We start from the raw sequence: 25,858 nt of genomic DNA on the forward strand, positions 1-25,858 counted from the left end.
TAGCGGAGGCCACACGTCAGGTTCAGAGTGCTTGTCCCTAAGGCATGACCCTCACTCACCTCAAGGATGCCAATCAGCTCTAATCAGCCACCAAAATATTGCCAGTGCTGGGGAGAGGAGAGGCCCCAGGTCCCTGTACTGTTCATCTGCTTCTGGATAAATCTGCCACTGAGCACATGTCAGACTTTCGGTTTTGTTTTTATTTTTGTTTTGTTCCGGGGAAGGGTTGTTCCAAGTAGCATAAAGCTTTCCCAGAACAAGAAGACTTGTAGGATAAAACAGTGAAAAGAACAACAGCCGAGGGCCAAGCGCTTGTGGGAACCTGGCAGAAGCGTAATAAACTAATCCAATCTCTCTGGAGGACAATTTGGCACTATGTGTTAAAGACCTTAAAAATATAAATAGTATTTGAAATAAACAGCCTTTACACTTAAGATACACTAGGAATGTATTTTAAGGAGATTAAATGGACCAGACCCCAAAATAAAGCACCAAGGAAAAAAACTGTTAACAGTGGGGAAAAATAAAGAAAAACAAAAAAGCTAGAAACTGGAAATAAATGTTCAAAATTAGAAATTGGTTAATAAAATTATGGTATCTTTAAAAAATACAACCATCAGGGAATTCCCTGGTGGTCCAGTGGTTAGGACTCTGCGCTTCCACTGCAGGGGGCACGAGTTTGATCCCTGGTTGGGGAACTAAGATCCGTGAGCTGCACGGTGTGGCCAAAAAAAAAAAAAAAATAAAATAAAATAAAAATACAACCGTCAAAATGAGGATATAGATATACATCTAATGTAAAAGATCACAGTTAAGTTTAAAAAGGTTACAGAACAGAATGAGGCTACTCTATTTAAAATATTTACTGATATGTTATGCCTAGAAACAGTCTGAAGAATACGGACTAAAACGTTAACTAGCAGTCATCTCTTGGTGATGAATTATCAGTGATTCTAATTTTCTCCTGTGTTTTCAGGGGAAAAAAATTACTAAAAACACACTTACGAAGCATAAACTTACACGTACTAAGATTTTTACTGCAGCAGTCGGGTTCTGGCTGAGCCAACCAGGCAAGTATATTTTAAAGAGAAGCAGGCAGTAATATAGCTTTCACCAAATCCTGAGGGTGCCATAGGGCATTTTTCAGGGAGAAAGGGGCAACAGGTCTGCAACTTACCCTCCAACAGTTCAGGGGGGAAAAAAAAACCTACATAGGTTTTAAAAGGGAGAGTTGAAAGCAATGTAATAAAATGTTAACATTTGGGGAATCTGGGTAAAGGATATGTGGGAATTTTTTATATTAGCTTTGCAACTTTTCTTTCTAAGTTTGAAATCAATTCAAACTAACAGGTTTTAAAAGAACTGTGCACAGAATAACCGAAACTTTTAAAAACTGCAGTATCACATATATAAATATGTTTGTGTGTCTGTATGTGTGTGTGAGAGAGAGAGAAGAGGAAGAGCTAGGAATAATTAGAACAGTTTGAGACTTCTATTCCACTCAGTCCAAATAGATTCTTTAAAAACCTAAGAGGTAGGGGCTTCCCTGGTGGCGCAGTGGTTGAGAATCTGCCTGCTAATGCAGGGGACACGGGTTCGAGCCCTGGTCTGGGAGGATCCCACATGCCGCGGAGCGACTAGGCCCATGAGCCACAACTACTGAGCCTGTGCGTCTGGAGCCCGTGCTCCACAACAAGAGAGGCCACGATAGTGAGAGGCCCGCGCACCGTGATGAAGAGTGGCCCCCGCTTGCCACAACTAGAGAAAGCCCTCGCACAGAAACGAAGACTCAACACAGCCAAAATAAAGAAATAAATTAATAAACTCCTACCCCCAACATCTTAAAAAAAAAAAAAAAATCTAAGAGGTATTGTTTACATTTGTAACATTAGGCCAGATTTTCAGCTCCAGCAAAAATGAGTTCACAGGAGCGTGTGGGAGGCGGAATGAAAAGAACCACAAATGCCCGACACAGCCCTCTAGCATCTCCAGAGAGATTTAAACCCCAAAACCGAAGCCTCACAAACTGACTTCATCAAAATGGGGCAAGAGCAACACTGGTCAGAACTGTTAAGTCAATGGAAAGTTCACGATCCTGAGGGTTCAAGTCTGGACAGTGCTGTCTGCAGTCTGGGGGAGACCAGAGTGAGCTCGGCACAGGCTCGCACTGCAGCCAGCTCTGTCCAGTGACGTGTACACGCTCAGCGCAGAACCTAGAAAAGACGAAGCTGGGCTGGCCGTGACAAAACTCATGACAGGCTCCCAGGACCTAACCCAGAAGGAAGCAGGACCACTTTTTCCCCAAGAGAAAGAGACTGGGCAGATTCTGGGGCAGCGATCAAAGAGCATTTCTATTGCGGCGCCCCGCGCCAGCGCACCCGAAAGGCCGGACACAAAGGGATCACACGGCCCCGTGCTTTATCACTACTGGTTGGCCAAGGAATCCTACTGTGAATAAAGCATCTCGATGATAATAAAATCTCCCTTTCCTCCTATAAAAAGCAAACGTGGCCCCAAAGGCAAGCACCCACACCACAGAGGCTCTGCCTGTGGCTTGAGCCCACTCCCTGCCTGCGAGGCGCCCCCCGGGGTTGGTGCCCCTCAGTTTCCTCCCTGTGCAACATCGCTGGCGTCCCCGCGGGCGTGGGGGAACCATGAAATAATGTCTGTAAAGCGTTCTCGTTTGTAAGGATGAAAAGAGCTATAAATCCAAAGTCACAGGAGTACTAAAGCTGCAACCACTTCTTTCTTTTGAAATGGAGAAACACAGGAGGATCAAAGGAGTGTCACTGTTGACTGCTGCTCTGGGAGGCTCCTCCCTCCACCTGGCAGAAACCCCAAAGAGGGAGGTCTCCCATGATTTTCAGCTTAACAAAATCCCAAGACAAGTGGAACGATGGTTTCCTGGAACACCCTGAGTAGAAGAAACAGAGCTTGCTTACGTGAAAGCAGGCGTAAAAGGAGAAGGCAGTCTTGGGAGGAAGAAGTGCAAACATGGAGGGAAAAAGTTGTGTCCCCTTGTCTCTTTCTGCCACAAAAGCCTGGCATGGTGACACTAAGGCTGCAGCAGCTTGCGCAATAAAATGCTTAACCTTGGCTAAAGTTAACCTTCTTAGCCATAAAAAAAGGTAGGCGGGGGGGGAGGGACAAAATTAAGCTTACGGGAAGTAACCCTAATCAAAGCTGAGCCGTAACCAAGGGCTCCAGAAACATTTCTACTGTATCGCATCCCACAGGCTGGCCAAGAGCCCAGAATTTTCATTACAACCTTTCAAAGAGGGAGAGAAGGAGGAAAAAATATTTCACAAAAGCATTATCAAGGCCCCAACCCAGGATACCAGGCTGTAGAACCAAAATTTGTGAGAGGTCAGCCTTTCAGGGAGTCAAAAACCCAGCATGTGGAAACTGGCAGTCCTTTTATATAGTGGGAGGGGTTCTTAAACCAACTACTGTTTTGCACTGAAGTCTCTGAGCTTCACAGATCATTAAAGGTTTCTGAACCACAGAGAAAGGAGGGCAGAGTTAAGGAAATAAATCAAAAGTTCCTCTGGGACGTACGAATGCCTACTTGGAACAGGCCTTCAGCGCGAATATCCTCCACATTAAACAACACAGAGGACTTCAAAATAAAAGCAGAAAAGAGGTTTGTTCTGTTATAAGCAATGCACTTTCTTTCTGGCTTAAAGGTTAGTTAGGTGTGCTATAAGATGACTCCCGCTGCGAGTGTGGGGGGCTGGGCTGAGGGCAGGGGGCCAGTGAAAGAAAACAAGAAGTGAACAGAAAGTCGAACTGAGAAATGCTCGGTTTGGGGGCACCCCAAACAAGTTACACAGTCTGGTAATATTTTAGGGGTGGGAGGTGAGGTAGGGGAATTTCTATCACATCTATTCCTGGCCATCCCTGCCTAAGAACTGAAATAATTTTCCCACAGCCAGAGGGAGTTCTCTGGCCGAGAATAGAGTTTTCCCTGTGCGACATACACAGCTGAAGGCCTGGGGAAAGAGACCATGTCATCTTCAGCAAGGAGCCGCATAAATTTCTTAAAGAAGCATCACCAAACCAGCAGAGGGAGTACAGCATCTGAGAACAGGAAATGGTCAACCTGATACCTAAGCATCTGTGTTTATCTAAGACAGCGGTTGTGAAGCTGAGTGACAGACCTTGTGACCTTGCCCTCTTGTTATGCAGCACCGGTAAACAGAACGAAATGCTAGACTTCCTACTCAGACTGGATTAGTTTATTACAACAGGTGAGGCTGCCACCCTTTGGTCAGGGTGCACTCACCAGGAACCACACTGCTGGGGGGCTCTCCCTACCAACCTGGAAGGAGGAGGAAGGGGTCTGGGGACGAGAAAGGCTCAGTGAAAGGCAGCAAGTCCAACCTGGAGAAAGGACAGCATGCACCAGAGCAATGGTTCACCTTAAAATCCAGTTTAATGCGTGAACAGCCCCTTTCCAGGCTTTTTTCCCTGGAGGGAGGGGAGGAGAACTCCAACCGCTGGCTGGAACAAAAGCAGCAGACAGATAAAGGCATTTGTCTGCTAAAGGACTGCTATCTGATCTCCAGCCGTAGTTTACCAAAACATGTAGGAGTGGGCTTGAGGGGCAGGTCTGGTGCCAAGATCAGCGCCAACAGGTTCCTGGGGACGGTCTGGGGCTGTGACTAAAGCTAATGGTCTTTCCCACAAGGGAGAAGCCTGCTGTTCCATGCATGATTACGCTGTGGTTTGTTACTGGAAATCTCTGCTCAGTAAGATTTAAGTGCTTAAGTCCACTCTGGGTGTTCAAATGGCCTCACTGATGGTTAGTCTGAGTAGGCACTGCTGTCCCAGGTAACATCCTTTACTAAATCCTAACGTTAACACCTTCTCATTGTGGGAAATGAGACCTGGGGTAAAGATGCTAACCTCAAGACGTGCTAAACTCGACAGAACAAACAAAGCCTGCGGTGTGACTTTGTTACTCTAGGAAGCCTGCCAAGCAATGAGCTCCTGTGCCTGCCTGAGGGGTGAGAAGGAGGGGTCCAGGGAGGAGAGGGAGTGGCCCGGGGGATGGAGGGGGAGGGGCCGGGTGAAGAGGGGGCGGGGCTGGGGGAGGAGAGGGCAGCCCCTGTGCTCCCCAAGCTGACCCACCCACGGTGCGGGCGGACCTGTGCTTGCCCAGCCTGAAGCCGGAAGCCCAGGCAGGGAACGTGCCACCTACCCTGACCTATCTGAGAGCACTCTGAGAGGGAGGGTCGCAGCAACAATTCTCTCTACCAGGACGACCTACAGAAGGAGAAGTGATTCCAAGGCCGGCTCAGTAAAAGGAGGGCATTTCCAACAATGCAACTGTCCAAAACCACCAGGTCACATTGAATGGGTTCACTGTTACCAGGTTCTCAGAAGCAGCGGAGCACACTCTGTACGGATGCTGCAGAGGGACTCGGGTATTTCGAAAATTCCTCAATAGACAAGGATACGTCAAGAACTTTCTCTGGCAAGACATTTCAAACAAGTTTTAACACTTAAAAAACCTATCCTTCAAACAGCTTCCAGCCCTGATCGCACATCTTCCAGGAGGCCCCACTCACAGTCCACACCGCACAGGTGAGCACTTGGGTTCACGCCAACCCACACTGCGGTAGCGGGAGCAACCCCCGAGGGAGCTGAGGCCCAACCCTCATCTTCTCCGGATACTCAGTGAACGGGCAGCGCGAAGAGTAAACCACAAACTGTTTACATTCTCGCTAGCTAGATATCAGAAGTCACTGATTTCCAAACAAATTTTATAACAATGTTGAGTATTCACAGACCCTTTAGCATTTGGCAAATGAGTGATTAGAGCAGAATATAGTACAAAAGAAAACAGTATGCCTTAGTCTGAGTCTAAGACATATCTGGACAAATGGGTGCGTATTCTTAACTTTAAACTTGCACATTTTAATGTGAATACAAAATGACTATGTAAAGAAGCATTTTGTCCTTTCACTGTATTATCCTGCCTAAACATCTGGTAGACGTAATACGGTACAGAGAAACACATGGACTTTTCTCCTGAGTCACCTGATAGGGAACTAAGATCCCACAAGCCACGCTGTGCGCCACCCACACCCCCTCCCCGCCAAAAAAAAGCTTTGTCTTGCTTTTTATCCCACTCTCTGCAGAATGTGTACAGTTTACCCAGTTCACTTGCTACTTGCTTTACTCTCTGCTAGCCATGTATACAGATTCACCGGGCCGATTTCCTTCTGAATTCAGTTATTCCACAAATCCAGATTTTCCCTCCAAAACTTAAACACCTCCCTTGACAACTTAAAGCCACAAAGCTCTGACTCATTCAATGTACCTCATTAACACATTTCCCAAGCAGAGCATTTGTGGGAAAATGAACCAGGTTCTGATCTTAGGAGGCGTGTGCCTAAATCAATAATCACCAAACCCCAGAGGCACTGGACCTATGCTGTTTCCAGCCCTCTAAAATAATCAAACACATGAAAGTCGCCATTTCTTGTCAAACTCAAGAAAAACCCAACTCCCGCACATGGGAACAAAACGACAACGGCTCAGCGGAAAACACTTAACCAAACATTATAGGGAAAACTTTAGCTTAATACTGTTCACAACATCCCCGGTGGTGTTTCACTCATACAGCAAAGACACAGAATAAAAATTCCAGACTGTTTTCAAGATAGTAAAATAGCATATGATGGTGACTCACTAACTGACTAAAAGGAAAAAAAATCCATAAAGAGTCACAGGAACCTTGCAAAGCTGCAAAGCTGGCAACACTGAACCTCCCCCACCTCACTTGGCTCTCACCTCCAGCAGACACACACACACACACACGCACACACACGCGCGCGCACACTCTAGTGACCATTTTGAGGCTGCAATTGGCTAATGGCGTACTCTACTGCTTAAGACAATATTTTATTCTTGACTCACTCAATAAACCTGCTGAGAAAAATAAACAATGGGTTTCAATCTTATAAATAATCTAGAAAACAGAATTGCTGTGCAAACAGTAGAGCTGATTTACTGCCCACGATGAACAGAACCGGAAAGTCCAATGTGCACAGTGAACCCCGAGTCACAGTCTTACTATCTGGGGACACGAGTTAACAAGGATTCCTGCCCACTACATGGTGTAAGGCCTGGATGGCCAGGTTTCAACTGGTCCTTTAAAACGTTGAGTTTTAGTCTTTTAAGACATATATACACACACAGTGTATTTCTATCCCATCATTCACACATGTGTGAACACACACACTTCATTTTTAACAAATATTAAGTCAGGGCCTATTATAGGGCACTAAAGGTGAAATAAAGAGGTATTAAAATAAGGTTCCTGCCCAGAACCTCATATATGTATTCCATATACATACATAGATGCATGTAAATGTGCAGAACAGAAATGCATCAAAGAAAAAGGGAAGCAGAGTCCACAGTCCAAGACCAAAACAAAATATTAATTTTTAAAGGGCAGAACAAAACACAGTTTTGCTGAGAGAAGTTGGGCTCTTTGTGTAATGGCCACCAGTCCACAGAGAAAGAGGCTCTCATGGCTTTCACAGACGCGCACCCCAAGCAGGACCCCTACACCTGAGCTCAGGATAGCCTCAGTGACTGCAACTCAGGCACCTTGCAGGGAAGAACACAAAGCCGCCGCCCCTTCCCCAGGCTGTGAGCTGCAGGAGGGCGAGCCCCCTTTCATGCACCCCAGGCGCCCCGCAGAGCACAGGCCTTGGGTACCAAAGGTTCCCCAAAACAGTTCTCCCCAAACACTCCCAATTTTGCCCACTGCGAGGATGGTTTGGTCACCTCAAAGGCCAATTCCTGGGAATTATGATGCCACAATTTAGAGGATTCAGTAGAAGGATCTGAACAGAAGAATTATATCTCCAAAGGGGAAAAAATAACAAAGGCCGTTAACACTGAAAGTTAATTTAAAAATTAAACATCTCAAAAAGAAAACTGAGCTTAATGGAATTCTGGTGTCCCAAGACAGGTTTCTCTGGCTTGCCTTTCCTATTTCCATAATACAATGAATGGCTTTCAAATTACACACAACAGAAAACATTTTTCATGGGGCGGGGTGTGTCCTTTCCACCATGGGTGAGCAGCTGTGAATGAGCCCGAGGTGAATGCTTTGCTTCATGTTTCAAAACAATACGATTATTATTATTATTATTTTTTTAACATTTAGCTCCCCTACTGAATTTTTTTTTAATTAATTTATTTATTTATGGCTGTGCTGGGTCTTCGCCTCTGTGCGAAGGCTTTCTCTAGTTGTGGCAAGCGGGGGCCACTCTTCATTGCGGTGCGCGGGCCTCTCACTATTGCGGCCTCCCCTGTTGCGGAGCACAGGCTCCAGACACGCAGGCTCAGTAATTGTGGCTCACGGGCCCAGTCGCTCCGCGGCATGTGGGATCCTCCCAGACCAGGGCTCGAACCCGTGTTCCCTGCACTGGCAGGCAGATTCTCAACCACTGCGCCACCAGGGAAGCCCACGATTATTTTTTATTCTTAATTTTTCCTAACTATTACTCAAGGGCATAAGTTCAAGTAAGATTAAAATGAATTAATTATTCAAGAATTATGACTTCAGATACATTTTAAAACTTACTTTTCATGTCAGTTTTTAACAGACTAGATTTATTTTTTTAAAACATCAGCAAACTGGATTTTCAAAGTTAGGATGGGTTCACAGATCTCATTAAGGCTAAAAAAAAAAAATCTACTTACAATATAAAATGAGCTCCAAGTAGATAAACACACTGACTATAATCACAACTTTTAAGTCTTCTTAAAGACCATTTCAAACCTTCCATTTGCTTTTACTAGCTAATAAAATGAGTGAGTCTATTTAGGCTTAAAAGTCATAAATGTCTCCATCTTAAAAGTCATCAGGTAACGAAGATCCAGCCAAATCATGAGAAATATAGGTTAGCAAATGCCAACAGCAAATAAATAACTCATCCTTACAAGCAGCACTTGTAAACACTTACAAGCAGCAAGTCCAAGGTGTCTTTCACGTGAGTGCAGTTTCTACAAGTAAAACAGCGCATACAATCAAAGCACACTCATGCCATTCCTACCAGTCCTAATACGTAGGGTAAGACCAAGGACAGGCCTAAGATGTGTACACTGAGAACAGCAAATATCCAAGGCCCTTGGTTTAAAAAGTCATCTAACTCTCTGGAAGTTTCAATATAATTTGCTTAACCTAATGCCACATAAAACTGATTCCAAAAAAGTTAAAAATAATTACTCTTTAAAAATAGATAAATAAAAGTTTAAAAGTCATCTAATTTTTAAAGACCTCCCCTTTCCCCCAACATCAGCAGCAAAAAAGTTTCTTACATGCAAATTTCTTAACTGCTTCACTTACACAAGGGAATCAGCCACTCTCTCTCTCTCAGATTACCCTAGTCACAACTGGACCACTGCCCAGTCAAACATCCAGAGTTTAGACTCTCAGAATGAAGAGAGTCAAAGCTCTGCTCCATGTTAATGGGAGGAACTATAGGACCAGAGTACTTGCTGCCAAAATGCAGGGCCTGTTTCTGTGGGTAATCACTTCTGCCTTGAGTGGAAAATCCCAACTCTACCTGCACCTACCCCAGGACAAGTTATTAAGGGAAGAGGTATGGCACGTCAGTCTTTGTACCCACTTCTTGCCAACCTCTCAAAATATTTACATTTCTTCTTCATGTATAGGGGTTCCAGTGAAAGAAACACTTAAAAACACTGTAGTATTAAATATGCAAACTTCATATTAATAAGCGAAGTTCATCCTTCAAATAAAAAGGTTTCTGTTAGAAACTTCAGTAGGGTCTAGGCTAGCCTAACTCACATATTTTGGCTGCATGTCAAAAGATAAAGAGGAAAACAGTTTTTATATGAAGTGAGACATCAGGAATTCCCTGGCAGTCCAGTGGTTAGGCTTCCACGCTTTCACTGCCGTTGGCCCGGGTTCGATCCCTTGTCGGGGAACTAAGATCCCACAAGCTGCATGGTGCGGCCAAAAATAAATAAATAAAAGGAAATATGACATGAGTTACAATTGTGTTTCTAGGACAAAATGGAAGACGGGAAGAGGGAAGCCATATTGGGAAATTCTATTATTGATCATGAAAATAAGCCCAGATACTTTTCTATATGTTTGAAATACTCTGTAACCCTTTGAAAAGCAAGATCAAGCCCTATTTAACAGTGAAACAATTTACAGCTTTAACAGAATGAAAACCACATTATTTTAAGAATGAATGTGACATATAGGATTAAGAATCTGCAAGTCTTCATCCTTGTAAACAGCAGGGCTTCCTGAACTTTACTCTGCATTCCAATCACCTGGGGAGCTTATTAAAATGCAGATTCTGCGTCAATAGGAATGGACAGGAGGCTGAGAGGCTGCAATTTTAACAAGCTCCAGGTGATGACGATAATGCTGGTCTGAGGACCACACTGAGAGCGGTGAGAACACACATCATTTGCAGTCGAGGTCTCTGGCTTAAAATCAAGTATGTTATGTGGCTGTAACAAATTTGTGTCCTCAATAGTATCAACCGGTTCAGGAAGTCCACACTTTGTTATGTAACATTAGATTAAGCATTAATGAGGCTAGAAAGTTTGTTTATCTAAGGTTATAACCTGAAGTTAAATAAAGCTTCATGCTGAACTCTAGTATTAAATGCTAGTCATTTTTAACCTCTTAATATTAACAGAATCCCAATTACTCGGTCTCTTGTTTTTTTAAGTATCTTTTAAATTTTTATTTATTTTTATTTTTGACTGCCAAACACGGCAGGCCTGCAAATGGCTCATCTTCCCTGCTGCAATGCCAGCTTCCTGTGGGGCACACGTGGCACCTCGCTTCTCTTTACAGACATGCCACCATTACAGCACTCAGTGGTATAGAAAATTTTCTAAAATTGAACCATATGGCACGTTTAACTAGCTCTGAAAATGGGAATATTTATTTTATTATTCATTGGGTCTTCGTTGTCGCGCACGGGCTTTCTCTGGTTGCGGAGAGCGGGGGCTACTCTTAGTTGCAGTGCACGGGCTTCTTGTTGTGGTGGCTTCCCCTGTTGCGGAGCACGGGCTCTAGGCGCACGGGCTTCAGTAGTTGTGGCACGTGGGCTTCAGTAGTTGTGGCACGTGGGCTCAGCAGTTGTGGCTCGTGGGCTCTAGAGTGCAGGCTCAGTAGTTGTGGCACACGGGCTTAGTCGCTCTGCGGCATATGGGATCTTCCTGGCCCAGAGCTCGAACCCGTGTCCCCTGCATTGGCAGGCAATCGGATTCTTAACCACCACGCCACCAGGGAAGTCCCTGATTACTCGGTCTTAAAGCCCTTTCTCCATAGTGGTTATTCTTTGATGAGGGAACGTGCTCTCTGCAAAAGATATTTTGCCTGAAGAAACAAACAACTAACATTCAGTAGTTATGCATATACTTAATAGAATTCGTTCCCAGAAATGTGGCTGAGAAAGATGGTTGATTTTCATGTTATTTCTCAAAATTTTAAATCTCCAATACTTTTCGTCCTATCACCCAAGGTTAAAAAAGCTCAGAACATCAAAAACAGCTGCCCCTTGGTCTCATTCAAAAAAAACAAAAACAAACAAAAAAGTAGTGACACGTTTTCAATAGAGAAAGTCAACATAAAAGACTTCCATTTCCACAAGTCACTTACGATTCCCCACTTCCTGTCCTACTACTAGACTGAATTATTAAGAACCTCCTCTCTGGTCCCCGTCTCGTTGGTGCTGCTCAAGAATGCTCACCTCCCATGCTCTCACCTCTCTTCTCAAAAGACTTCAATGGGTCCCCAAACGCACTCTTGGGAGAGAGTGCAAGGTCCCCCCAAGTCTACCTCCAAGTCATAAGCTTGGCCTAAATCCCACTGCATCAGCTCGTGCAGCCTTCTCTCCGACCACACTCATGGACTTGCCGGGCACGTTTTGCAATTTCCTCTCCCCATGCCTCTGCTCGTGATATTTCCAACAGCTGGAAAGTCGCTTTTCTTCCACCCTCCCAACCATGGCCTATATCCTTCCTTCCTTCGAAGCTCAGTTCAAACACCACATCCTCCAATCAGCCTTCCAGAAACCCCCAGGCTCTGTGCTCACTCTGTGGGACCCGGACCTCTACCAGGGCCCTAAGCACAAACTGCCAAACACGGCAGGCCTGCAAATGGCTCATCTTCCTGCTGCAATGCCAGCTCCCTGTGGGGCACGGGTGGCACCTTGCTTCTCTTTATAGACATGCCACCATTACAGTGCTCAGTGGTATACAAAATTTTCTAAAATTGGACCATATGGCACGTTTAACTAGCTCTGAAAATGGGTGAAAATGGATTTCTGGCATAGTAAATATTAAGGCACCAGTAACTGGGTTTACAAATAACATGAGCTTCATCTCTGTTGGGCTAGGTATTCAAAAATAAAACTAAGAGATGAGAAAGAGAGTCAAGAGTGTGTGCCTGTTCCCCTGCTCCATCCAGGGGCTAATAATCCTCTAGGGGCACCTCTTCTCCCTATCAAGTCGGGGTGGATCAAATTGTCTTCTCACTAAGGTTAGCTGCCGCTGAGACAGGTCACTAAGTGCGTGCTCCCTGTCTACGATGCAATGCTGGCTGAATCTGTCCAAGCGCCAGCAGACAGAGCTTTACACAAAGGCCAGCCAGGATTCAAGGGACAACCACCCCAGTGTCAGACACGGAAAAGTCTTTGGTTCAAACAACAAAGAGATGTTCTCAGCATGAAAGAAGATACTATATGTCACTGTCACCTGAGTAATCATCTCATGTTTTTGAAGAAAACTACAATGTGTAAAAATCAAACGAAAAATTATTTTTGGAACACCTATGATTTTGTGTTATTTGTAACATGGATTCCCCTCCTGGTAATTAAGATTCAACACTATTAGGTCTCCTGTTTTTTTCAGGCATTACCTTAGCATCAAAGGTCATGTGACTCATCAAGCCAAAGATTACACGGCAGTGCTTAAAGCAGAACCCAAGAAGCCTCGTTCTCCATCATTTTCTCAGAAGCTCAGCTACGGGGCGCTCACTGTGATTTATACAAATGTACTAATACCCAAGATTCTGATGTGGTTTAGGTCAAAGAGTGTCTTGAGAGAGAAGAAGCATACAGCCAAGGGGAACCTGAGATGCTTAGCAAAAATTCTTTACCGTATTTTACTACTAATTATACATCTTATAAGCATTTGCGGGAGGCAAATAGTTCTAGAGGAAGGGAGAACAGGGAGAAAGATAATCAACTATAGGATATTTGCACGACTGTGATACTAAACTATCTGAGGTTAACATGTAATACCCACTCAACTAAACCTCTATAAACAGTTGGTTTTCCACAATCACAGCCACTATTCCCACTTCAGTGGGCAGCAGTGTTCAGAGAAAAGCCAGATTTAGCTCCTGAGTAATAAACACCAGAAACCAAAAGAGCTGGGAGAGCTCTCCGTGTCCGTGCCTACCAGGAAGCTCTGAATGTACATCGGCACCGAGTGGCCTGGTAAGCGTGGAAGTCTCCTCAACAAAGCTTCAAGACAGAGGAATTCCATCTTTTAGACTAGGCAGTGCCCTCCACCCACTCTGTTTTTCAATTAAATGGGTTTTCTGCAAGACAGATTAATGAAAAACAGGTAATTTCTTTTTATATAGGTTCAATATGTTTACAAGCAGAATATAATTCTGTACTTTTCATAGCATTTAGCTACTTTACATATTATTCAAGGTAGATAAGAAGAACAATCATTTTCCAGTGTTTTTATGCACTCTTTATATAGAGAGTATCTCATTTAAATTCTCAAAACAATTCTGGGGGGGAGACCCAAGAGGGAGGGGATATGTGTATACATGTAGCTAATTCACTCTGTTCTACAACAGAAACTAACACAACATTGTAAAGAATTATACTCCAATAAAAAATATTTAATTTAATTTAAAAATTAAAAAAAAAATTCTAAGGGGTAGCAGGATCACCCCATTGTACAGACTCAGACATTAAAGGACAGGAGGCTGAATAATCCGCTTAAGGCCCTATGGCAGGTAAGTGGCAGAGGAGAGAAGAACCATCACTTTGGTCTCAGGCACAGTGACAACCAAAGATGTACAAACATTTTATAAAGATTCTAACACCAATAAAATTCTCATGCAAAGACACACCATTTTAGAGAAAATAATTTCCTAGACTGTGTCAGGATTTGACCTGAACTTCCCAATGAACAGCTCAAAGAAGACTGCCCAGTTAAAAGAGATCATCAAGTACTATAGTTACTGGTAAGGCCAAGAATAGAACACAGGTCTGCTGACCCCATGCCCATGCCCAATCAGGCGTGTTCTTTTGGATGCTGACACCCTTCTGAAGTTTCAAGTTGGTTGAGAATAGCAAAGAAATGAGTTAATAATTCCGGTAAATAGAAGACAATATGGAAAGTATCTAGGTTAGCGGGATTTGCTATATATATGTGTGTGTGTGTGTGTGTGTGTGTATGTGTGTGTATATATATATATATATACATACACACACACACACACACACACACACACACACATATATGTATTTTTAAAAGGCATGACCATATGAAGATTTCTACCTAGGAAGTTTTGAACCAAGAACACTGGTACCTAGTGTTTTCTCATCTTCTGCAGCAAAAATGAAAAATAACCTTTGTCCTCCCCTCTGTATGACTTGTGAATGATTAGCCTGGCCATGTTGATAACTAAGGAAAATATTGAGTGCTGCTCCCAGCTGACTAGAATACTTAAGATTTATCCTACTACCAACCTCCTCCAATTCCATGCAAAAGACAGCAGGACACTAGGAACAGTTAGCCAATGTTCAGCCCTAATAAATTCTCCAGTGCTGCAAACAACCCTCCCATCAGCTCCAATGACTGTGCCCTGAGGAAGAGGCTGGAAACAGGAAGACTGCTGGGTGCCACAGGAGATGGGAGGATTGGAGCCACACGGCTGGGAAACAGGGACTGCAGAGAAGTGATGGGGAAGCGTCTCAGGAAAGAGGCGCCTGGAAAAAACCAGAGAACCTGCTCAAAAGGTTGCTGTACTGAGAACTTCTGTGTGGCAAAAAAAAAGAGGCTACTACTGAGTCAGACATCAATAAGAATAAGCGACAACCAAGAGCAAGAGGAAAAACAGATTAGAAGACCATTCCCTAGGTTAAAGGTTATTCAGATCCCTTTTCACAGGGGAGATAAAATGCAAAGTGTCTGGCATTTCCAAATGTTAGAGACCAGATTTTAGATTCAATGCTTAATCTTGCTATTAAGTTTACTTTTTAAAAGAAAAAGATAAAATAACTGTAGAGGGATATCTTGTATCAAATTCTTCATGTTTTGCAACTTTTAGCAGAGCATAGGGAGAGAGAAAATTGAGTTGAGAGGTTATAATCTGGCCCCTCACATCAGCTCCAATCTACTCAATAATCTCTCTCATTTTCACTCCAATTGGGCCAAACCAAAATTCCTATACTTTACAGGGTAAAGCCTTTTTAGTTTTTACTTCAAATAACTGAAATCCTCAGAAAACGTAAAAAGCATTTCTTTCACTGCTCCACATTAAACACCTCTTACCACTCTGCTCTGGAAAGAGCAAAAAGTAACTTGATTATACAGACTGATAATATATTTTAGTTTAATGTCCATAAACAAGCTTTTTTTTTCAACTATCCTCAAAATGACCCATCTCAGCATATTTACATGTATAATACTGAAATTTTAATCTAATTATGATTGATTAATGCAAACCACCAATTTATACGAGGCTATACTTGAAATCTCAGAATGCTTCTCCCCTATTATGAGGTCTGTTTATAAGGTGCTGTACAGAAAACGTGTCCAGAAACAGTAGGTTTAAAAAAAAAAAAACTGAATAAAAGAACCAAAATTGAATAAGAGGAAATCAGTAAACAATACCCAATACCCAATTAGAAAACCAAAACCCAAACCAACCCACCAGCTTTTGTCATGGGTGTTCTTCATGGATATTCTCCTCCATCCACTCCCAAAAGCTGAGGTGGGGGAAGCAGCACTCAATGTCTAAATATTCACCTCCCATCCCCAAGTCCTGAAGTGAACTTCTGTAGTACTTGGGCCATAGGCACTGGGAAGTGGCTGGCCTACTCCACCCCCCGTCTCCCCTATTCCTTGGCCTAGCTGCAAGGAGGACTCTCCCCACCCTCCTCCAATACCACCTGTAGGAAACCACAGGCACATTCAGGTAAGACTGAATGAATCTCCGGCTAGCATTCTCTTTACATAACTTCACTCCCAAGACTCTTTAGCAAACCCGCCTACCCCAAGTTTAACAAGAGCGCTCATCAGACCTGATTCTCAGCATTGTGAAATATCAAAGGAATTTTTAAAAGCCTCATTTCAAGCAACTTACAGGGATCCTTCTGTATCTGTCCAATAAAAAGTGCAAACTTTTAGGGCTGGAAAATTAGGTACAACTACTCTTCAAAACATAGTAACATTAAAAAAAAAACAGTCCCCAGAGAATTTAAAGTATATTGAGCTACAAACCTCTTAGCTCTATTGTTTGTTGATGACTTTTGTCAATAAGCAAATCCAAACTAGCGATAAATGATATTTTCTATTTCAGCCACTGTATTTAAAATTAGATGTTAACTCCCCAACACCCCAGACTCCCCCCCCCCAAAAACGTCTGTTGCCAAAGACTCTTCTGTTCTGAAATCCACCTTCCTGGGGATAAGCATAACCAGTCACTTCACCATCTAGAATCCTGAGCTAAAACTAAAAGTGAAGGAAGTAAAATGAAAAGAATCCTCGAGGCCAGCACAACACAGGGTTAAAGGAAACCATTTCACAAGATCAAGTGCGGAGAAGCAGCAGGAGCGAAGAGGAAAAAATCAAGTTACATAAAGTCCAATTGTACTCACTGTTTCCTTATTGGGAAGCAGCTCCTTTCGAATTCTGAAGAAGTTCTTGCCGTACTGCCTGAGCCCCTTAACGAAGCGTTTCTGTGATAAAAAAGAAACAACAAATGGGATGTAAAAGCCAAAAACAACACAGGATGTCAGCAAAGATCTCTGCAATCAGCAGAATAACAACCCCAAAGAAGTCCGAGCTAGGGAACGTCGACACGGCCGGGGGAATATTTCAGCAGCACAGCCGGGACCCGCGCCCAGACGGCCTCCGTCAGATCCCCAGTCCCGCAGTCGGACAGGCTGAGGAGGACGTCCCGTGTCTGAGGCAAGCAGCCGTCTGTGCCTTCGCTGCCTCCGGTCTCTGCATCGGTCCACGGAGGTATAAACAACACATACGCTCCGTGCTTCCATCAATAAAACAGCACAACTGGTCCCCACCTGAGAACGAAGCTTCCCAAAGTGCCGAGCTGAAGGGGGGAACGGGACCAAAGCTGGAGACTTTTCTCCAGAAGGGCACCCTGGAGGCTTCAAAGGCCTTTCGTTAGTCCGGGGAATTCACCAGGACGGCAGCAGCACCGCGGCAGCCCACCGGGCCCGAACCCCGGCCGGCCTGCCTGCCCCGCCACGCCGGCCGCAAGAGCCGCCCCGGGGCACCAGGCACCCAAACACCAGCACCCCTCTTCCTTCCCGGCTCCTCCCCGCCCCCGTTCCCTCGGCGGCCCGGGGACTTCCACTTTGTCCCACTCCTCCCGGGCAGCCCCTCCCCGCCGCAGCGGGGCCACTGCCGGAACCCCGGACCCCACCTCGGCCCGCGAAGCCGGGTCCCGCGCGGCCGATCGCCAGCAGCCACAGGTACGCGGGGCCGCCGCGGGCCGCACTCAGGGTCCGGGTGGCGGGAGGCCGCGCCTGTCACTCGGCTCGCGCTCGGGCTCGGGCTCCGGCTCCACAAAGCGCAGGGCGGAGGCGGCCGGGCGGCTCGGCGTGTGACCGCGGCGGGGCCGCGCGGCGCGGGGCGCGGGGCTGGGGCGGCCGCCGCCGCCGCCGCCGCCGCCGCCGCCGCCGCCGCCGGGGGAGGAGGCCGGAGCGGCGCGCAGAGCCCAGCGCGGCCGCGGGCGGCTGCAAAAGGCGGCCTGGATCGCCGCGCCGCCCGCCGGCCCGGCTCCGGCCCCCGCCCCGAGGCTCCGCGCGGGACCCCGGCGCCGGTACCTCGGTTTCCTCCTTCCAAAAAGCGGGAGTCGACCCGGGCGGCAGAGCACGGAAACTTCCTCCCCGCCGCGGCGGGCGCGAGCAGAGGGCGCCCGCGGGGCTGGCTCCGGGCTGGGGCCCTCCCCGGGCTGCTCCGTCTCCGGGCCTCCCCCCGGGCCTCCCCCCGGGCGGGCAGAGTCAGCAGCGCACGCCCGCCGCCCCCGGGCTGCGAAGCGTGGGGGCTGGCCCCGACGACCCCCGAGGTCCCTCCGGCCCGGGACTGTGGGCGGCCGCTCCCGCCCGGCCCAGGCCTCAGCCGGCACCTCGCAGGGCGCCGTTTCACAACTAAATCACCGCGGAAGCTTCCCAGCCAATAAATCACCTGCCCACCGGGAGGGGAGTCCCTCCCACTCCCCGCGGTTGAGACCAGCCGGGCGAATTCAGTGAAGAGCCAGACTTGGCCGGGAAGACCGATCTGCAACCTCCTACTCCATTCCTGGAGGCTCTGCATTTTCAGATTTCACCCCTTTCTAAGATATGACTCATCACTGTCAGTTTTCAACATAATTCGTATAGTTCAAAAGGAAAAATCCGGCAAGGCACCAGAAAGAAGCAAGCTCTGCTCTAGTCTGAAGCAGTGACCCTCGTTACCTGAAAAAAGTATCATTTATATGCTCAGCACGCATCCCGGGCTGCGTGCAGAGCATCTCCACATCTCCATCGGGATGTGGAGAGGAACGAGACGGCCCTGCCCTCAAGGAGCAGGCCTGGCAAACAGGTAAACAGATCAATCTCTGGGCCCCAACGAAAAGCAGCAGAGGAACAAAGGGCGGCAGGTGGGGTCAGGAGGAAGAAGCAACTTACTCTGCTGCCGTCGTAGGGGCGAGACAAGGGGGAGCATGAACCTGCCAGGTGGGCTCAGCAGGGCTCCAGGCAGAGGGGTCAGCCAGGAAGGGCACACAGATCACCCTGGGAACTGCGACGAGGACAGGGTGTGCGGAGTGGCGTCCCAGCAGGTAAGACTGAAGAGGGGGAGAGGGTCAGGTTGCAAAGAGCCTTCCAGGCCAGGCTGAGGAGTCCTGCTCCTAGCTGTAGGCCAGCGGAGCAGTGTAAGCAAGAGCGTTCCACGAAAAGACCGGCACAGAGACTGCTCTGGTGGCCGTGTGGCCCTCGGCGTGCATTAGGGACAGACCGGCTGCAATGCAGTTAAAGAGGCTGGAGAGGGAGCCCAGGTGTGAGATGAGGATGACCGGAGCTCAACCTCGGCCTTCAGAGTTAATGCTTCTTAATCTACTCGTTACGAAGTTCAGTACTGAGTGAGCACCTAACATTGGGAGGAATTTTTAAAATAACAACAAAAAAGGTAGCCATGGACCTTTATTAAAACGGATTCATTTTTAGCAGGTAAGATAAATGTGTGTGAGGCGATTACAGAACCCTCTGAGACTTAGGTCGGCCAAGCACGAAGCAGTGAAAGGCAGCTCACCAGTGCTGCAAGGGAGCCGAGAAGAGGGACGGGCTGTTGCTCAGAACGCCTTCGCGGAGGCAGATCGCGGAAGAGCAGAGGCAGAGAACAGGAAGTGGTGATCAGACAGGGAGAGTCTGCACAAAGCTGAGGTGGGCTCTGGCGTGAGTCAGACGGTGGAATGGCAGGGCCGTGCGTGTGTGCGGACACGCAACAGGTTCACCGGGAGAGGCCGGCCCAGTGAAGGAGCGTCTGAGAAAGGCTGAACCTGGAAGCGCAGGGTAATGTGGGAGAGTTCCGCAAACGTGAGTTCAGACCCTGATTCCTCCACTTGTTATAATCCTCTGAACAGCATCCACTCGACAGTTCTTAAGTACCTACTATACGTCAGGAGCCTCAAAGTCCTCACAACCTAGAAGGAAGTACTGCTATTATCTCCATTTTACCGACAAGGAAGCTGAGGCAGCGTGGGTTAAGTAACCAGACCAAGGTCACCCACCTCCTCAGCGGTCAAGGCAGAACTCAAACCCGGGCTCCAAAAGCCATGCCCTGCGGCACTACCGCTACAGTCTCGGTGAAGTGGGCTAAGAGTCTACAGACGTAAGCGATTTCAGTCATGGTCCCATGATCTGCCCTTTCCTGCTGGCCCACCAAATCAAATCAACTCTTCAGTGTTCTTCCTGAGAAAGGTCTTTCAGTGCCTTCCTTTCCCGCTCATTCCAGCAGCAGTCCCAGGCCAAACCCTTACCTCCTTTCCTGCTAGCTAGCCCACTAACCCATCTCTCCCATCCAGCCATTTACAAGCCTCTGCTGAGGAATTTTTCAAAACCACGGATTTCATCGTGAGTCCTACACCATCTTGCCCCCAGGCCCTACCTAAGAATAGCTCTTTGACCTCTTCAGGGTGGTGTTTAACCCTTAGCCCTGCATTCAAGGCGCACCAGGATCCTGTCCTGGCCTACCTTTCCAAACAGATGTCCAGTAATGCCAACTGGCCCATGCTACCACCTCTGTCTGAACTTCTGACTCTGGGGTACCTTTAGTACTTCTCTCCACAGCCTACCTCCAGTTCACCTCAAACTCAAGCTCAAATCCCTCCCACTCCAAAATGAGACTTCCCTGACCATCCCCATCCCCATTCACTTCGCATTTATTTATTTGTAAAAGGCCTCATGTACTCATAGTGTCTGTGAGCTCTGAAAAGACAGGCATTGTATCTTTTTTTTTTTTTTTGCGGTACGCGGGCCTCTCACTGCTGTGGCCTCTCCCGTTGCGGAGCACAGGCTCCGGACGCGCAGGCTCAGCGGCCATGGCTCACGGGCCCAGCCGCTCAGCGGCATGTGGGATCCTCCCGGACCGGGGCACAAACCCGTGTCCCCTGCATTGGCAGGCGGACTCTCAACCACTGCGCCACCACGGAAGCCCAGGAATTGTATCTTATACCACCTTGCCTCCCTATAGCATTAGGCAGCTGGAGCTCCCAAGTCTGTGATACACAGATGAAACAAACCATGAGATGACAAGAGCCTGGGCAAGGGTGGGCACGGTGGAAATAGACTGTTAAATGCCAAAGGGTCCGTTTGGAACTTTGATAACAAAGTTGATCTTATTGGCTCCCTGACACCAAACTTTGCTGATTTTTCTCATGTCACCTGGTGGCTTAATTCTCTCCTCAACCTCTGAGTCTCCCCGAGGCTTTGTTCCAGGTTTTCTGCTCTGAGACTCCCTCCCAATATGACTTCCACCACTCCCATGGCTCTAAATCTATGGTCCAAGCCCACTGGGAACACTTGTCTCATACACATTTCAAACTAACTACTTCCAGAAATATGGATTTGACATCTGATGGTGAACACAGACCACTGCTGTCAGTATGTATCAATGACTATGCTATCAAGTACAAAGCACCACTGGCCCCACTTTTTTTAAAAAAAGGAAGTAAAAGCTTCATGTGGCCTGTACTGTTACTTCTCTATGGAAAGCCACAAGGCCTCAAAACAGGCAAAACATCTGCTTCTCAGAGACCAGCCTTTACCTTGTGGTTTACCAGAAATGTAGAGTAGCCCTTAAAATCGAAACAAAGCCAACCCACTCAGAGTGGTCAATGATTAGAATAGGTCAGTATGTTAAACAGCTTACTGAGGCTGTAGTCTCCGTTCCCTCTATTCATTCATCTCTCTGCAAATGAAGACCCTGACGTTTGTTTAAGACTTTAATTTCATAATTAACACTATCGACTCACGAACAGACAGGTACTGGAAGCTTCTAAACGAAAGTTCACAGACGCGGTCTGTTTCTTAATAGCATTCTAGCAGTTGAGCTGAAATTCAGCATTTCCAGTGCTGAGATTCAAGGCCTCATGAATTATGTCTCCGTCCATTAGCTGTTCTGTCCCTGACGGTGTATAGACGTTAGACTGCTAAGATGCCAAGGGTGCAGGAGAAAGAAGACTGCTCCTTCCTGAGGCGGGAGCTGTGGCTGGGCCGCTGCTCCAAGTGCAGGGCAGCCCCACTTCTTACGCTCCACAGGCTTGCAGTCCGGCCACTCTCAGACCCATGAGCTGAGGTTCTCCGGGTGTTGGCACTGGTTTCTCTGGTGCTCTTTGTTTTCAATCAACCTGTGTGTTTCTTGGGAGCACAAGACAAGTCCTCTTCTATTTCTCAATCCTCATAGCCAGATGAGACCCAAATATACATACAGATTTATTAATGGCAAGGAGACTGTTCTTTGCTTTGTTTTACAACTTAGTTTGTGACTGCGCTCCAATTTTGATTTTATCTATTGAAATATATTTTGACGTACAACACTGTGTTACAAGATATACAACATGTTAATCTGATACGTTCATACACTGTAATATGATTGCCATTGTAGTGATAATCAGGTTTCGTAATTACTCCCCAGTTTTTAGACACATTGCTATAGTTTTCTATTGTTGAGCTGAAACACTTCATATCACCATCAGAAGTTACCTACCTATAAGTTTCTGGTAGAGAACATTTAATTCTTGGCTTTAAAAAAAGTGAGTTACCTGAACACAGTGCTTGCTGTTAAATTTGGGTCTGAGTAGAATCGGGAGGGCTCTATTTTTCATTTTCGGTAGAATGGAAAGAATGTGAGATTCAAACTCAGAAGTCCTAGGATCTGGTCTGCTTCTCTGTTCCGCTGAGTAATTCTGACATGGCTGTTTAGACACAGCCACTTTTGAAATGGGAGATACGTAATAGGGATAAACTTAATTGGGTCAAAGTGCGATAACATTCTCTCTTATGATAAAGTAACAAGTTCAAAAGTTCCGCTCATTATTGCTGAGCCTGCCCCAGCTCAGAGCCTCCCAAGCCCTGTGCCCAGGGGCGATGACGGCCTCACTGGCTGCCCAGACACTGACTGTCTCCCACCGGGGGTGGGGGAAGGGGTGGACCAGGGTTGGCCTGGGGCAAAAGCAGCTTCACTGTTCTGTGTCAGGATGAGAGAAAGGTAGGGAGACTCCAGCTATTCAACATGAACAGCAGCCAGCACTGAGTCGTGCTCCAACGGCAGGCACTCTCCTAAGGGCTCTACACGAACTGACTCACTGAAGTACTGCAATAACCTTTCGAGGCAGGGGCTACTAATGTCTCCATTCTACAGATGGGACAACTAACCACGTGTCACCAAATCCTTGAACCAGGGTGCGAGGGTCAAGACTGACCAACGTAAACAGTCAGGGAACTTCAGGGATGGGCTGAAGGCCAAGAATGGAGCTGAGGAGGGTGTGTGGATCAGGGCTATGATGGGCAACTGCTGCCTGCGTTTGCATTTCAAGATTTTAAGTGTTTCCCCAAGGTCTACGAATGGACAAATAAAGGCTATATTCTCGAAACTTAATTTATTCTTGTCTCGGTTTGTTCATCTTTTAAACTGGCCATAAAATACCTGCCCTACGTATCTCAAAAAAAGATTACTCTTAATATCAAATTGGATTGCACACAGAGGAGTGCTGGGTCGATGAGGCCAAAGAATAAGGTGCGCCTATCTCCCTCGTGTGCACGTGCAACTCCCAACGCGGCTCATCTCAAGTGCTGGATCTGACCTGTGTCTACAGCAGAGGAGAGGAGCTGGGGAGAGGGGCAATGCTGCAAAAATGGCTAAAAGATAACTCTGCATTAACCCCTGGCTGAGAGCTTTCAAAATTAACTCCCTCTGGTGAATTTTAACTAGTGTATCCCAGTCAGAAACTCACCAGGACTTCTGAAAAGCGACTCTTACTCAGTCCTCTTACATAACTGTTTGGAAAACACTGCAGGTATTAAAGTGAGTCCCACTGTGAAAATGGCTCCTGCTCTACCTTGTTTTCCGCACAAAATTTTATGTTAATGACTTGCTGCTTCTCAGGGGACTGAAGAGCAGGCAGATCTGCAAGTAAGCAAACCACAGTTGCCCCCAGTGGAGAGACAAAAGTGTAAGCCCACAAGCCAGGCAGAGAGTAAGAGGAGTTGTCCACTGGCCTTCTGGAGGTGTAGAGAAGCAGCAGCAGCAGAAAACTGAAGACGTTTCCTCAATGTGGGCTTATGCTAATGAGGGGTAGGGAGGAAAAAGAGAAGACTGATGCCAAGCAGAAGAAATAAAAGCCTTTCCAACATCTGTATTCCAGGACGCCTACCTGTTCATTCAACAGTGGCTCTCTCTGAGCAACCACCAGATGAGAACCTATTGCATTTCATCCATATAATCCTGTTTGTTACAGACTCCCATCACCCCATATCGAAAACACGCTTCCGGCTGGAGGTACACTATTGATACTGCTTTGAAACGTATCATTTGGGTTTTGATTTAAAATATTTAACACATCAACAAAAGGGCGACCCAGGTAAAGCGTGACGTTTTCAATAAACAGCAGCAGAAGCAGTGTGTCTGAGAGGAGACAGGCCAGCAAGCCATGGTGGGCATCTCCGAGATTTCTGGTATGTTGCTCCTAATTTCTTGTTGACTCTACTTTGTAAGTGCATGTTGAATTTACTAGCAGTATTCCAGAATAACTAGTTAATAGTTAAGTTCCATTCAACTAGTTATAGTTTAAAAATCACAAGGATCACAATCGAAAATAATAACCACAGGGCTTCCCTGGTGGCACAGTGGTTGAGGGTCTGCCTGCCAATGCAGGGGACACGGGTTCGAGCCCTGGTCTGGGAGGATCCCACATGCCACGGAGTAACTAGGCCCGTGAGCCACAACTACTGAGCCTGCGCGTCTGGACCCTGTGCTCCGCAACAGGAGAGGCCGCGGCAGTTTGAGGCCCGCGCACCACCATGAGGAGTGGCCTCCGCTCGCCGCAACTAGAGAATGCCCTCGCACAGAAACGAAGACCCAACACAGCCAAAAATAAATAAATAAATAAATTTAAAAAGTAAAATAAAGTAAAATAATAACCACATTTTTACTGATAGTTCTCAAGTCTCTCCAAAACCTGACATTTTCCCTAGCTCAGACTTGTCCTATGCTTTCTATCCAGAGTAACATCTTCCATTGTCTCAGGACATCACAGTCTCAACATGGATACTGGTGGGTCCCAGACCACATCCTCCTCAAGGCTCCTCAATACACTCTCCAACGTAGGTGTCACTGGGTCCATGCTACAGGTGGAGAATCTGGAAGTTTAGGTTAATTAAATATCCTGCCCCAATCCATAGCTAATCAGGAAGGGTGGAGAAGTAGAGAGATGAGATTTCAAAATAGGATTAATTGCTTGGAATCTAGGTGCAGAAAACTTTCTCTTGCATCTATACATATCAGAGGAATTAAAGGGTATTATCTGTCTTTAAAAAAACAAAACAGAAAACCTCTAAAGGAAATTTTAGGTATAAACATACACAACTTGCTCTTTGAAGCAAAAGTGCCACAGATTGTATGCTGTATGTCCATGTTAAAATTTTTCCCACAGAAACGCTTGGCTTGGAGTGCATGGCTCTGCCACTAAATAATGACACCCTTGTATAGGTCACTAGGCCTCCCCCGGGCTTCCGTGTGCGCGTGTGTTAAGAGGAGTGGCGGGCTTTCTCTCATCTCTCCACAAAGCCTCAACAGTGGATGCCTAGTTCTCCATCACTGGGAGCTGCAGCCAGGCAGGTGGCCTCTCTCCTACACAGAGACAGGAGGATGGCTAACCTCTCTTCAGAAAGAGACCCTGGTTAATGCATGATATGTTTTATCAACTGTCTTACCTGGAAATGCAGAAGATCGGTCTAAGATACCTTTAACATTAAATAAATCCTAGGTTTTGCAAAAAGGACCCGTTTCCCCGTCCCAAAAG

The 25,858-nt window shown here is 46.5% G+C and overlaps 1 protein-coding gene across 11 annotated transcripts in view; it reads right to left on the reverse strand.

Annotated features, from left to right (window-relative positions):
- Positions 1 to 25,858, reverse strand: part of RERE (arginine-glutamic acid dipeptide repeats) — a 432,591-nt gene that overhangs the window by 44,860 nt on the left and 361,873 nt on the right. For 7 of the 11 annotated variants that reach the window (XM_082612291.1, XM_082612295.1, XM_082612298.1 and 4 more), the window contains one exon: positions 16,932 to 17,012. In XM_082612291.1, the coding sequence (XP_082468417.1) occupies positions 16,932 to 17,012 (81 nt within the window). Of the gene's footprint in view, positions 1 to 16,931; positions 17,013 to 17,357; positions 17,461 to 17,722; positions 17,756 to 18,125; positions 18,298 to 18,486; positions 19,086 to 25,858 lie in introns of those variants that run through there. The other 4 variants (XM_082612300.1, XM_082612301.1, XM_082612293.1 and 1 more) reach the window with 4 other exon arrangements.

Source organism: Mesoplodon mirus (assembly GCF_964341445.2).
Source record: "Mesoplodon mirus genome assembly, chromosome: 3".
NCBI lineage: Eukaryota > Metazoa > Chordata > Mammalia > Artiodactyla > Ziphiidae > Mesoplodon > Mesoplodon mirus.